General features: G+C 31.1%; 2 protein-coding genes across 3 annotated transcripts in view; both read right to left on the reverse strand.

Moving 5' to 3' along the window:
- Positions 1–5,392, reverse strand: part of LOC106689356 (inhibitor of Bruton tyrosine kinase) — a gene marked incomplete at its 3' end in the record, with an annotated part of 12,198 nt that extends 6,806 nt beyond the window's left edge. Inside the window, 3 exon segments of the mRNA XM_014434291.2 lie at positions 401–622; positions 2,862–3,047; positions 4,987–5,392. Coding sequence (XP_014289777.1) covers positions 401–622; positions 2,862–3,047; positions 4,987–5,139 — 561 coding nt within the window.
- A 3,901-nt stretch (positions 5,393–9,293) lies between these two features.
- The window catches only part of LOC106689351 (uncharacterized), a 9,158-nt gene continuing 6,246 nt past the window's right edge, over positions 9,294–12,205 (reverse strand). For both annotated transcript variants that reach the window (XM_014434281.2, XM_014434282.2), the window contains exons 2-3: positions 11,380–11,535; positions 9,294–10,722 (exon numbers count right to left, since the gene is read on the reverse strand). In XM_014434281.2, coding sequence (XP_014289767.1) covers positions 9,373–10,722; positions 11,380–11,535 — 1,506 coding nt within the window. In that variant the 3' untranslated portion in view covers positions 9,294–9,372. The remainder of the gene's footprint in view (positions 10,723–11,379; positions 11,536–12,205) is intronic.

The following is a 12,205-nucleotide window of genomic DNA, read 5'->3' on the forward strand; positions in this document are numbered from 1 at the left end:
ACTAAATCTGTACCGATACAACCAATGAAGGATCATGGGTTCAGTAATTTAGAAGGAAGTACTGTACTGTTACTAGCTTAATAGTTGTACAAGGAGGTAATTTAGTCAGAATTATGCTCGACCACCAGATTTTTCACCAATTAAGAGCACCTAGTTTCTAAGATTGGGTTGACCCTAGAGGGCTCTCAAACTCACAGGGTATATATAAATTAACTTATTAATTTAGAATTAAACTTGTAAATTTATTATTTACACTTTAATGATCTTATTAATAATAATTAACATTTTGATTTATATCAACTTTGCTTTTTTATTCAAAATTATAGGATCCAATAAGTTTATCAGGGAAAAATCAAGAAAAAAAAAAACTATACAAATAATACAAACTGCAGAAACTTACTTGTGTTATAGAAACATTGCGCCTTTTAAAATTATCCAATAGGTCTGGAAGTTTTCTCGAATTATTAGTACCTGTTCCGAGGGTGTAGTTATCATTCGAACCCCAAATATAAACTTGGCACGGAAGATCTGTTTTAATCTCCACATTAATCGGCCTGTCTTTTGTAACTATACCAACCGCATTCAATCCTTCTCGATCCAATGATGTTAAATCTGCTCCAATCTACAACATAATAATACAATCAAAACTGCAAATCAAGAAAATATTACATTATTACAAAGTAATTTAGCAGCAAAATCACAAAAAATCAAACAAAAGGACTTTCTTTGCAGATATTTTATGAGAGTTAATACAATAATAACTAACATAAAATAAAAACGAGAGACACTAGAGTATGCCTACAAAGATTATGGGAATTATTCGAGAAAGAAGTTTTAATATCCAATACTGAAAGTGTAATATTTATTTAAATAAAATAATTTGTGTACATCTTTATTAATAATTTAAATGTCTAATGTTTCAGCCAACTTGGCCATCCTCAAGTACAATCTTAAAAAGTAAATTTACACTTCACATCCAAAAATTAAAAACATTTTGCAGGCTATTCAGCTCTGAGCAATAAATCAACCTATTTTGACATTTTTCCATTAAATTTTGAAACTTAATTACAGATTAACTTAACACTATTATAATACAATATTACTTAGAACATAATAACAATATTGTGTGATAAGAGAGTGGTTTTTGGTTGGGGGTGACGGTAGCAGTGTGGTAACGCGCCTGTCTGCCAACCCATAGATTGCGAGTTGGATCCCGGCCCTACCTGGGATTTTTTCAAGCATTAAATTTATACAATACTCACTCACAATCTCCCCCCAGGCATTTGTCAGGCTCGTCAGCCAATTGATATCACTCACAAAAATAGGCGTGGGAGTGACGGACCCACCCTATCAAAACCATATCAAGAAATGAGCGATATATTTCTTAAGTACATCGCACGAGGCCTTGGACCTCCACAATTTGTCACACCAATAAGAGAATGTTTTATTAGGTTAATTTGACTAAACTTATTGATCTGGGCAGAATAATATTGCAAAAAGTTTTTAATTATTGGAAGTGAGGTGTAAATTTATATCCGAGGTAATACATGGAGCAAGAAGCAGAGGAAGATCAAGCCTTCGATGGAGTGCTGGTGTGAGTGGTGATGCCAGAACCATGATGGGAATGAGGAACTGAGATCGCAATGATTGGTGGAGGCTGTTGCATGAGGCCAGGACTCGACATCGAGTTGTGGAGCCGAGTTAAAAAAAAAAATTTTATATTATTTTATTTTTTAAATTTACATTGGTCCTTTTTAAAGAAATTTTCACATATTTTAAATCAAAATTAGCCACACCTTAGTTTTTATTTTTATTATCTATTTTCTTACTTTGTTACCTCATTTAAGAGTTTGTATCTATTTGTTAAAATATTTGATTTGCGGCAAGTGGCAAACTTAAGGATCCACCTAAATAGTAGTCACAAAGTCAGATATTTAGTTTTATTCTGACAAACTTAGTGATTTTTCTGCAATTTAATTATTTATTCTTTACCGCTTGTTAACCCAGGAAGCCTGTTAAGTGATGTGCTACTGTATACATTTTTTAATCTCGATTTCAAAAATGTGAAACATTCTCTAAGAGAGTAATTTTGGGCAGTATTTGTAAACAGTTTATAAAGTGCACCTTTAACTGAAGGCCAGGTACTACATCACTTTAGAATACACTGGTTGGGTTAGTGTTAGGACTGTATGTAATTTATTAAAGGTGTGAGAAAAATAAATTTATTAAAAAATTTACTGGTTGGAGGACACTGAACAAGAGAAAACCAATACTTTCACTCTAGGATATAATTACAGGTTATAAGAGGGTAGCCAAAAAGAAACATGTGTGAATAGGGTTAGATTTATAATTTTGAAGTGGGGTCAGCGAAGATGGTTTATTGATGCGTCTTTGAGCACGAGATCCGGTACAGTGATTAGAAATGAAAAATAGAGTGTACTCACACAGGTGGATGAAGGTGGTATCCTCTCTCCCTGACACTCATCCCTAGTTAGGGAGCCACTTCCCTGAGTAACTCTCACATGATAATTAAATTCAGGAGATGTTGAACGAATGAACTTGGATAATTTTGTGAATCCCACAGAAGAAAAATGGTGCTCTTTCCTTGTTTTCTTAACCCCACTGCTACCTAGAGAGTCTTTTTTACAATCTTGGTCACATGGGGCACTAGTGACATTTAAGCATATACATATTAATTACAATTAGCCATATGCGTGATTGTGTAGGCCACCTTCTATTTACATCTTTCATGTTTTAAACAAAACAAACAGAGTGATTCATTCTCACTCATTCATAGTCCAGTTTTGAATCATTCATTACTAATACACTAGAACTTTATACCAAACAGTGATGTAAGTTACCTGCATCAACCTAACAGCTGTCCTTATATGACCATGAAACAGGGCTCTCTGCAGTGGAGTATAACCAGACTCCCAGTCTCTGGAATTAATGTTGGCTCCAGCAGCGAAAATCAGCCATTCGCAAAGCTCACTACGCCCGCATGATGCTGCCATGTGAAGTGGGGTTCGTCCCACGGCATCATGCAACTGAAAAAATTGAATATGTTATAGTTATAGTGTTTCAGAGTTATGAGTCCTAACTGAAAATATGAATTAAAGATCTAAAAAAATTTTAGTATTTGTCCAAACACACTTTGTTTAAGAGAAATTTACACTAAATGATTTTCATTGTTAAGAATTATTTAGGTTATAATAAATAAATCAATATGTGTCCCAACTATTTTATTAATAAAATGTAAACATTCAGGAAAAATGTTTTCAAAAATTGACTATTTTTGAAATAAACTTATAATTTCAAATTTACATTCATCTTCATTACTAATGTCAGATTACAACATTACTATGGGGTTAAATTTTATAGACATAGAGATGTCTATTAACACTCATATTGAAGTTAAATTTACCACAAAGTAGTTTCTTAACATTATCTTTGTACTAGATTTTTTCTATAATTTTGTTTTTAAATTCAAGATGGCATACATAAAAAAATAATTTTGCACCGTAGGATATTTTCTTGACTTTCAGTATATCAAAAAGATAACAAAATCCAAACGCTGTCTTTGTGGGAATAAGTTCCACCCAAAAACCTGTATCTTATCTAATACGACTTATGACTGAAACTAATTTCACACTAAACATTATGAATCTTGCCAGGCCTCACTCAGGAACACATTCTCATCTTTTGTAAAAATTTGATAGATAAAAAAAAAATATTATTTAAGAAATGCATATTTTTTTTTTTTTTTTAATTGAGGAAAACAATAAGAAAATTAAAAAATATGAATACAATTTCGCAAATGATTTTCATCAGTCCTGAAAGACAAGCAGACAAATAAAATAATTTCAAAAACTCAGAAAACCGGATTCAAAGTTTAATAACTATTCAAAAATTAACTATAAGGAATAAATGCATAATTCTGAATAGTCATACATCTTCACTACTAACATTTCAAATTACAACATTAGTACGGGAGGTTAAAGTTTTAATGATCTACAGATTATTAATACTCTAATAATTTAAGCTATGTAAATGTACCACAAAGTAGTTTCTATTGATTATATTAGTTAGTAACAATTTTCATGACATTTGCCAAGATAAATTAAAAAATGTTGATTTTTTGTTATTTAGAAATTTTTATTTTGGGAAATATTATATGTAAAGAGCTTCACAAGTGCTCAAATTTTTGAAATATTTATACCACATTAAAATTGTTTTATTAATGAAGAATAATCACAAGACCCATTGCAAAGTTTTCACTTTTCAAAAATTGATTATTTAAGAAATAAACTTAATTTATGTACATTTTCACTACTTACATTTTTGATGAATAAATAAATACAGATGATTAAAGTTTTAAAATCTAGTAGTTATAACTGAAGCTTTCTTTATTCATCCAATCAACTATTTCTTTTGTCATGGATCTGTATCCATATAACTCTAAATAGATCTAATATTTTAAAAATGAATGTATTCGGTAGAAACAAAGAACTGCATAAAAGGATTGTTTTATGTTGATAGTCTAACTTAAGTTTCAATTTCTAACAAAATATTGCTGTTTTGCTTTAGTTGTGGCATCTTTGACAAATAAACAATTTTAATTTATATCTGATGTATTCTATAAATTGCATCGTAGACTGGGGTTATTTTGTTATAGCCCCACCAGGGAAAAAGCTAAAGTTGTCATGGATACGATATTTATCAACGTTTCATTCATGAATAAGGGTTGTATCCATGGAAATTATAGCTATTAGTTTCAACTAAAGCTGATTTTTGCCTATCACTGAGTATTGGGGACCACAGTAGACAGTACTATCTCTAAAATACATCCAATTTAAAATAAAATAAAAAAACTTGTCAGATTTGTCACTATTAAAGCAAATCAGTGGTATGAGGATAAGTTTAGGTGAGCACTAAGAATTAAGAGTACTAATATTACATTCTTTAGTTTAAAATTAATTCACATACCTTCCCAATGTCCTGAAAGATATAGTTTTCTTGAAAATATGCAGCCAGCTGTCTATCGCTGACTCCTCGCTTAGTAATTGCTCCATTGATGTATTCGACTTCATGTTCATCACAATACTTTTTATGTTTTCCATTGTGTAACTGCTTTGACATACTATTCCGAAAAACTTTTATGAAAATAATAATCCTCAAAAATGAGCAACCATAATTCTTCCATAAAAAGAAATCAAAGTAACAATATCTCAAATATGGTTTCTCTAATTTTGATACTGTTAATAGTGATAAGAATTGTGAAAGTGAAATGTTTTGAAACGCGAAAATGGATAAAATGCAAATTATTTGCAATATTAGATGCAATGACGCTTAGTGTCAACTTCAAACGGCGGGTCAGTGAATTACTGATAAACAGCTGTTCGTCTGTTGAGGGAAATATGAATAGATTTTTTTTGCTGATTTTTTGAAAAACTTAATTATTTATCATTTAACTTAGCAAAACTATTTGTTTTAACTATTCTAATAAGATTCGTATAAGTTTTCATAGAATGCTATATCCTTTAATTCCTTTTTAGCATTATCTTTAGTCTATATATATCGTTATCAAATGGACATGTTTTGTAAATTATAAAATTTATTTAACTTACATACTAAAACATTCTATTCTATTATAGATTATTGCATGTAACTTGTAACTTGCATTAACCACGTAAACCAATTAAAGTATAAAAAAGTTTGTACGTTTTTATTTTTAATTCCTGACTTGTTACATAAGCAAATGAAATAAACTCTTTTCGATTTCGTATTGATTTATTACATTGTTTAAACTCTGTTTCAATGTATGTATATATTTGAATAAAAATGAAAGGATTAAGCCATTTTATAAAATATTACGAAAAACCTTGAAATTTACACAATATTGTGCCATTAGGTATAGGACAGTGATCTCAAAGATAAGGTCTCTAGTTTAGAAATAATTGTTCCTTTTATTTAATGTAGTATGTTCATAATTTTAAAGGTTGAAAATTATTCTATTGTTTTAAATAATCGGAACTTCGATCAATGCATTTTAGAAGACTGTGACGTTTTTCTACTCTCATGTCCTTGAGAAGACATTGAACCCATCTTTTGGCTAAATGTTCTTGCTGTAAGATGTATGTATAGAGATACAACATAAATTTATAGTACCAAAGTTATAAAATGAGAAGATAACTGGGGATGTGGTTAGTGAATAACACGAGTAAAAACTTATTTATTAGTGTCAGAATTTTAAGCCTGCATCAGGGCTGAGAACGGAAAACAAAATAACTACCATAATGTACAAAAGAAATTACAGAATTATTAAAAAACTATAGTCTAAGTATCATAAGAAGATGAAGGCTGTATGAGTAATCAAATTAAGTAAGAGAAAAGAACAAATTATAAAATACGTATGGGAATATAATTAGTAAATATATGTACAAAATAAAATAATTTAAATGCCAGTGATGAAATTAGTGGAAAATAAAACTTGTATGTAGGTCATTAAATATGTAAGTAAAATAACAATCACCATTTTCTGACAAACTTTTTAAAATATTTATTTATTGCTATTTACAGCTGTACATTATAATATATTTAGTAAATTTGATCTCAATTAAATTGGAATGTTACAGGCGTGTAGAGAAACTACCCATTGGTAGCACTCTAATGACGTTTTACATTAACAGGTCTCGTGGCCATCTTCTTTTCAGGCGCCTCGGAGGATTGTCAGGAATGGAAGAGGAAGCAAGGTTAGAAACTAGTGGGTTTGGGTGGTTAGGGAGTTTATAATGGAAGGAGTGATATCTGTTTCGGGCTAGATCGGTTACATGTGGAACATTAAGGTCGTTATGTATGATTTTATTCGTGACAAATTATGGAGCATTGAGGATTTTGGACTGCAATGACTGGATACGAGAGGAAATCGAAGGTTTAGTGGACCCCCAAAGCTCAACTCCGTATATCCAGATTGGCCTTATTACAGTCATGTAGATCAGTCTTTTGCGGTGAATTGGAAGTTTAGTCCGGTTGTCCAGTAAGTGCTGTAAAAGTCGAAATCGACGTGCAGTTTCCTGTCTTCTGTCTTGTGTGAGGATTCCAGATTAGTCGTTTGTGTAGATGTAGTCCAAAGTAGCGGATATGTTCGACAAGGGTAAGATCAACATTATTAAAGGAGATTGTAGGGAAGTCGGTAGGTTTAAGACGAAGGGTAAAGGTGATTTGATGGGATTTGTTTGGATTTATTTTAATCCTCCAATTACGACACCATTCTTCGAGGACTGTGATATAGGAGACAGACTTAGCGGTCAAATCCAAGTTACTTCGTTTTTTGTATAAACCATCTAAAACAACGTTCCTGATATCTATATAAAGTACCTCTATACGCTCGTCAAGCGCTTTGGCTAGCATATGGATAGGTTATTTGGGTTGGCTACTACGAGTTGGCCTAAATTTGTTGCTGATACCCGTTTTTGGACACAAATCAAAGGGTGTTCGTGAGAGCGCTTGTTTAGCATCTCCATTATTGTTCTTTGTTTAGTAGCAACTGAGAGCTGTTAGAAGATAGAAGGTGTTTGTAGTTACTTGTTAAATATAACAAGTTTAAAAAAAAAAATAGTCAACATGTTTCTCTTATAATGTACGTCCGCCATGTTTGCCTCTCTGAAAAACACTAACATGTGGATATGGCGCTTGGATCGTTCCCTTATTTACCAAGCATTTGTTTAAGTCTTCGATTTGCGGCAAGTGGCCAACATGTAGATCCGCCTTTAGATTGAGGATCGAAACATCTGCAACCAAAAATATTTTTCCTTCTTAACCTCAGCCCTGACTATCTCTAAATAATGTGCATATGGTTTTAAAAATATTCTCTTTTCGTTATTGAAAAAGTGCTACTACACATTTGTCAAACGATGATAAATTCGCTTATACCCAATGGATTAGTTTCCATTGGTTGGTACAAGTGTGCCCGATCTAAGGAGTGTCGGGTTTTGAGCAAAAATCAAAGGGAGTTTGGGTAAGCATTGTGCTGCATCAACAAGTTTGTGTCAATTCAATTAATAAGTACTTGATAAAAAATTCTTGGACGAAAGTTGAATTTACTGCTATTTCTATGCATTTTCATCATTCTACTTTGTCCTTATTTGCATTTTCTTTCAATTAGCTTGTCATTATTTTGCTCCTATTTATAATGAAAACAGTGCAAATGGGAGGTAATAGTCGACACAAGTCCTACGTCCACCATGTTTACCTCCCTGGAACACACAAGCTTGTGGATACCGACGTTTGTTGCTTTCTTTGTTTGCCAAGCGTTTGTTGGTATTTTGTATTTGTGGCAAGTGGCAAACGTGTAGATCCTGTTCAAGAAGTAATATCTTGTTTTTTTATTGTTAAATATCTCGGCGCTATTATATTTGTGTTCTAACTTATTTATTCATTAAATTATTTCTTTAAACTTATTTATTCACTTCGGTATTTCTTTTAACTAACTCCTTGTTTTTTTAAATCTATATAATAGTTTTTTTTTTAATTCACCTACTGGTGTGACTATTATGTCTTTGGTTTGATTATACATTGCTATCTAATGATAAATTCGTTTAACGGATCGAACGTGGGTAGCGGATCACTGGAGACGAGAGGTCTGAGCGAGTGAAATAGGGAGAATAAAATTGTTAATTAAATGAAATAAAAATGTCAAATGGAATGAAATTGTTAAGTGGAAAAAAAAATTGTACTTAGTGTGTAGACGAGTATTGATTGTAAAAGGAAAAGGTAGGAAAAAAATTTCATCACAATACTTTTTATGTTTTCCATTGTGTAACTGCTTTGACATACTATTCTGAAAAACTTTTATGAAAATAATAATCCTCAAAAATGAGCAATCATAATTCTTCCATAAAAAGAAATCAAAGTAAACAATATCTCAAATATGGTTTCTCTAATTTTGATACTGGTAATAGTTATCAGAATCGTAAAAGTGAAATGTTTTGTAAAGCGAAAATGGATGAAATGCAAATTATATGCAATATTAGTTGCAATGACGCTTAGTGTCAACTTCAACGGCGGGGCAGTGAATTACTGATAAACAGCTGTTCGTCTGTTGAGGGAAATATGAATAGATTTTTTTTATTATTGAGAATACAATTGTCAATTAAATGAAATAAAATTATTGTTATATCATATAAATATATGTATTGTATATATGTCCGATCATGGATTAATTGGTATGCTATGTATTGTAGCGACCCAATATATTTGGGTAGCATAGCTAAATAAAGCATTTGTCTCTTCCATAAATTTGTGTAAAATGTTTAATGTTTGATAAACACAGACTATTATATTCGTTACATCAATTAAATATCCAGTTGTTCATCATTCGTCAAAGTAGCAGTTGTTTTTCTTATAGCATCTTAGTTCACGAAATTGCCTCATTTGATCGGATGAAATTTTGCGAGTACGGCTTCGAACATTATCGGCGCCAGCCTTGGGCCAGCAAGGACTTGGAAGGACAACTCTGGAAGAAAACTTGCTGTATTTGTTTGGACTTGTCATACAATTGCTCATATTTTTAATTTTCCTTCTGTTTTTTGCTAATTCCATTTGGCTACTGAAAGAGGAAGGTTTGGACTTATATTTGAGGAAGTAATTGGAATACTTCTTCACTTCGCAAGCATTATAAATACTCGACATGATCGATCTGATTTTTATCACATCAACGCAGTCCGGGACATTTTTTATTTTTATAACAATATTTCTTTTACCCTTTTCTTTCGGTTTCATGATTGGAATAATGGCAACGCTTGGACTGGCCAAGTCTAAAGTCGCTAGAGAAATTTCTTCTACTACATTTCTAACTGTCATAGGATTTAATATATCGTCAGTGTTTTTATTTAAGTTTCTATTTTGTGTATTTTTTTCGGATGTCACAGTATTAATAATTTTTTCTTTGTTGTTGCCGTGCTGCTTTCCTTTAGCAACTTCTATACTGTTTTTATAGTAGTTTATTTCCGGAGCTAGATCTTCAGGATCCACTTCATAGTGAAAGGATTCGACATTTTGTGGGGATCGTAAAGATTTGTGCTTATGCGTACGTTGTTCTTCGGCCGGGGAAGGCTCCATTTCGTTGGTTGTTAGTAACGTTTCTTTACCCCATTCGTAAAATATTTCTTGAGAAGTTGGAGTGTGAGTATTTTTCTTCGAAGTTTTGTTTTGTTCTGATTCTGACTTGCATTTCGGCCTCTCCTGGGGTTTATCTTCGGCAAAACTGAAAACAGGAATGGTTTCTGCATCCATCTCGGGAAACGGGGCGACTAAGTCGTCCATCACCAGAAATCCTGGATTCGGCTGGGGCTCTGGGATGAACTCTTGCCTCGTCACTAATCCCTTCACTAATTTTCTTCTAATCAATAAAATCTTCTCTTTCAGATTAGTGACGATTTTTCGTTTTATTTCCTTGAGTATTTCTTCTTTCAAACAATCTGGGCATACCATTTTGCTTTCTTTTATTCTCTTCATATCATTTTCTATCACTATGATGACATTCTTTTTACTTTTGATCATTGGTGGTATGTTCGTAGAGTATAAAATGTCAAATACTTTATCTAATTTAAAATTTATTTTTGGTAGTTTTGAAGAGGCGTAGTTGCAATATTTGAATGCTTCCCTGATTGTTTTCAAAGAAATACCTAAATCTGTCTTTCCCTCAGGTAAAGATTGTTTTTCCTGAAAAATATACGAATTAAATTCTTGATACACATTTAAAGTCATTTAAATTAAAGATTGTAATGTTTAGGCTATTTAAAGAGCAATGATTTTAATGAATTAATGGCATACATATGTTAATTATAATAGGCCTGGGCAGAATATCCTGCAAATCTTTAATAGTCAAATGTGAGGCTGTGTTTAATTTATAGATAAGATTATCCTTTACCGAAACGTTGGACATTTGAAGAATTAATAAAGATTATTCAGGCTTAGTTGGATATAATTAATTTTATATAAAATGTAGTTTTTCTTTCCTTTTCTAAAGAAGCAATACTTCCTGAGTAACTTCTATTAAAAAAAAAAAATAAGGAGCGTTTATGAAAACGAAAGGCAATAATGGTGGCTCCTTTAGCTTCCCTTTGTTAAGGGAAGCTGAAGATGTGCATTAAAGGAGACCTTTAGTAAGGTGTTTCTTAGGAATGCTTAACAATACAGCCCTTAGACCTGTGTTTTATTCCTTGAAATTTGACAGGTTTCTAGTTTAAAATAACTTGAGAAATAAAATAAAATAATAAACCTTTCCAAACCTCCTAGAAACATAAATTTCACTTTCGAATAAATGGTATTTATTAAATATATTTCGAAACTTATTTGTAAAATTATTCACACACTTACATTCTCAAAACGTGTTATTAGCTTTTTGTATTCGAAGTATCTTGAAATTTCTTTTTTCTTTTCACAAGTAGCCTTCTGCGATTTAGTTAACTTTTGTGTCTTCAAAGTACATCCAGTGTTTCCTACACTTTGAAATAGTTTTTTTCTGTAAGTTGTCTACAAAACGAAATTAAAGACATTAAAAAAAAATTTTCAAAAAATTTAATTTAAAATTGTTCATCTTGAATTCTTCTATATTTTGGGAATAACGGTTTAAAAAAACTTATATAATGACAATTATAATTTAATATTTCGATAATTTTATAAAAAATAAATAATTTTAACATCTTTAAAATGACAATTTAAAGTCATATTGAATTTTGGTTTATATAAAAAAAAATTTCAGCCTGAGTATAAATATATAAGTTCTTAATTTGACATAACTACTTAAAACTTAAAAAAGATTTGTCCTAAAACTTTATTTATTATTATTAATACTTGTAACCATAGGAATGTAACCATGTATTAGTTTAGTATAGTAACAGTGATAAATGTTTAAATAAATGAATTTTATATGTAATAATAATTAATATATTGTAGATGGAAATAACAAGGAAAAAATACCTGCACTATATGTGAAACAATAAAATTTTTACAATTAAAAAATAATTCCTATATAGGTTTTTTTTGTAGGGTGACAGTCATTGTAGGGTGGCGGTCAATAAAGGTGAAAATCGATTATTTATTGGTGAGCAGAGTTTCAACCCACTGTGCAGGACTAAATGGAGACAAGATACAAACTTTTTCAATATGATAAAACAATTAGAATATAAATAAAAAGTTATGT

This window comes from Halyomorpha halys, unplaced genomic scaffold (genome assembly GCF_000696795.3).
Source record: "Halyomorpha halys isolate HHAL.00 unplaced genomic scaffold, Hhal_1.1 Scaffold1341.1, whole genome shotgun sequence".
NCBI classification, from domain to species: Eukaryota; Metazoa; Arthropoda; class Insecta; order Hemiptera; family Pentatomidae; genus Halyomorpha; species Halyomorpha halys.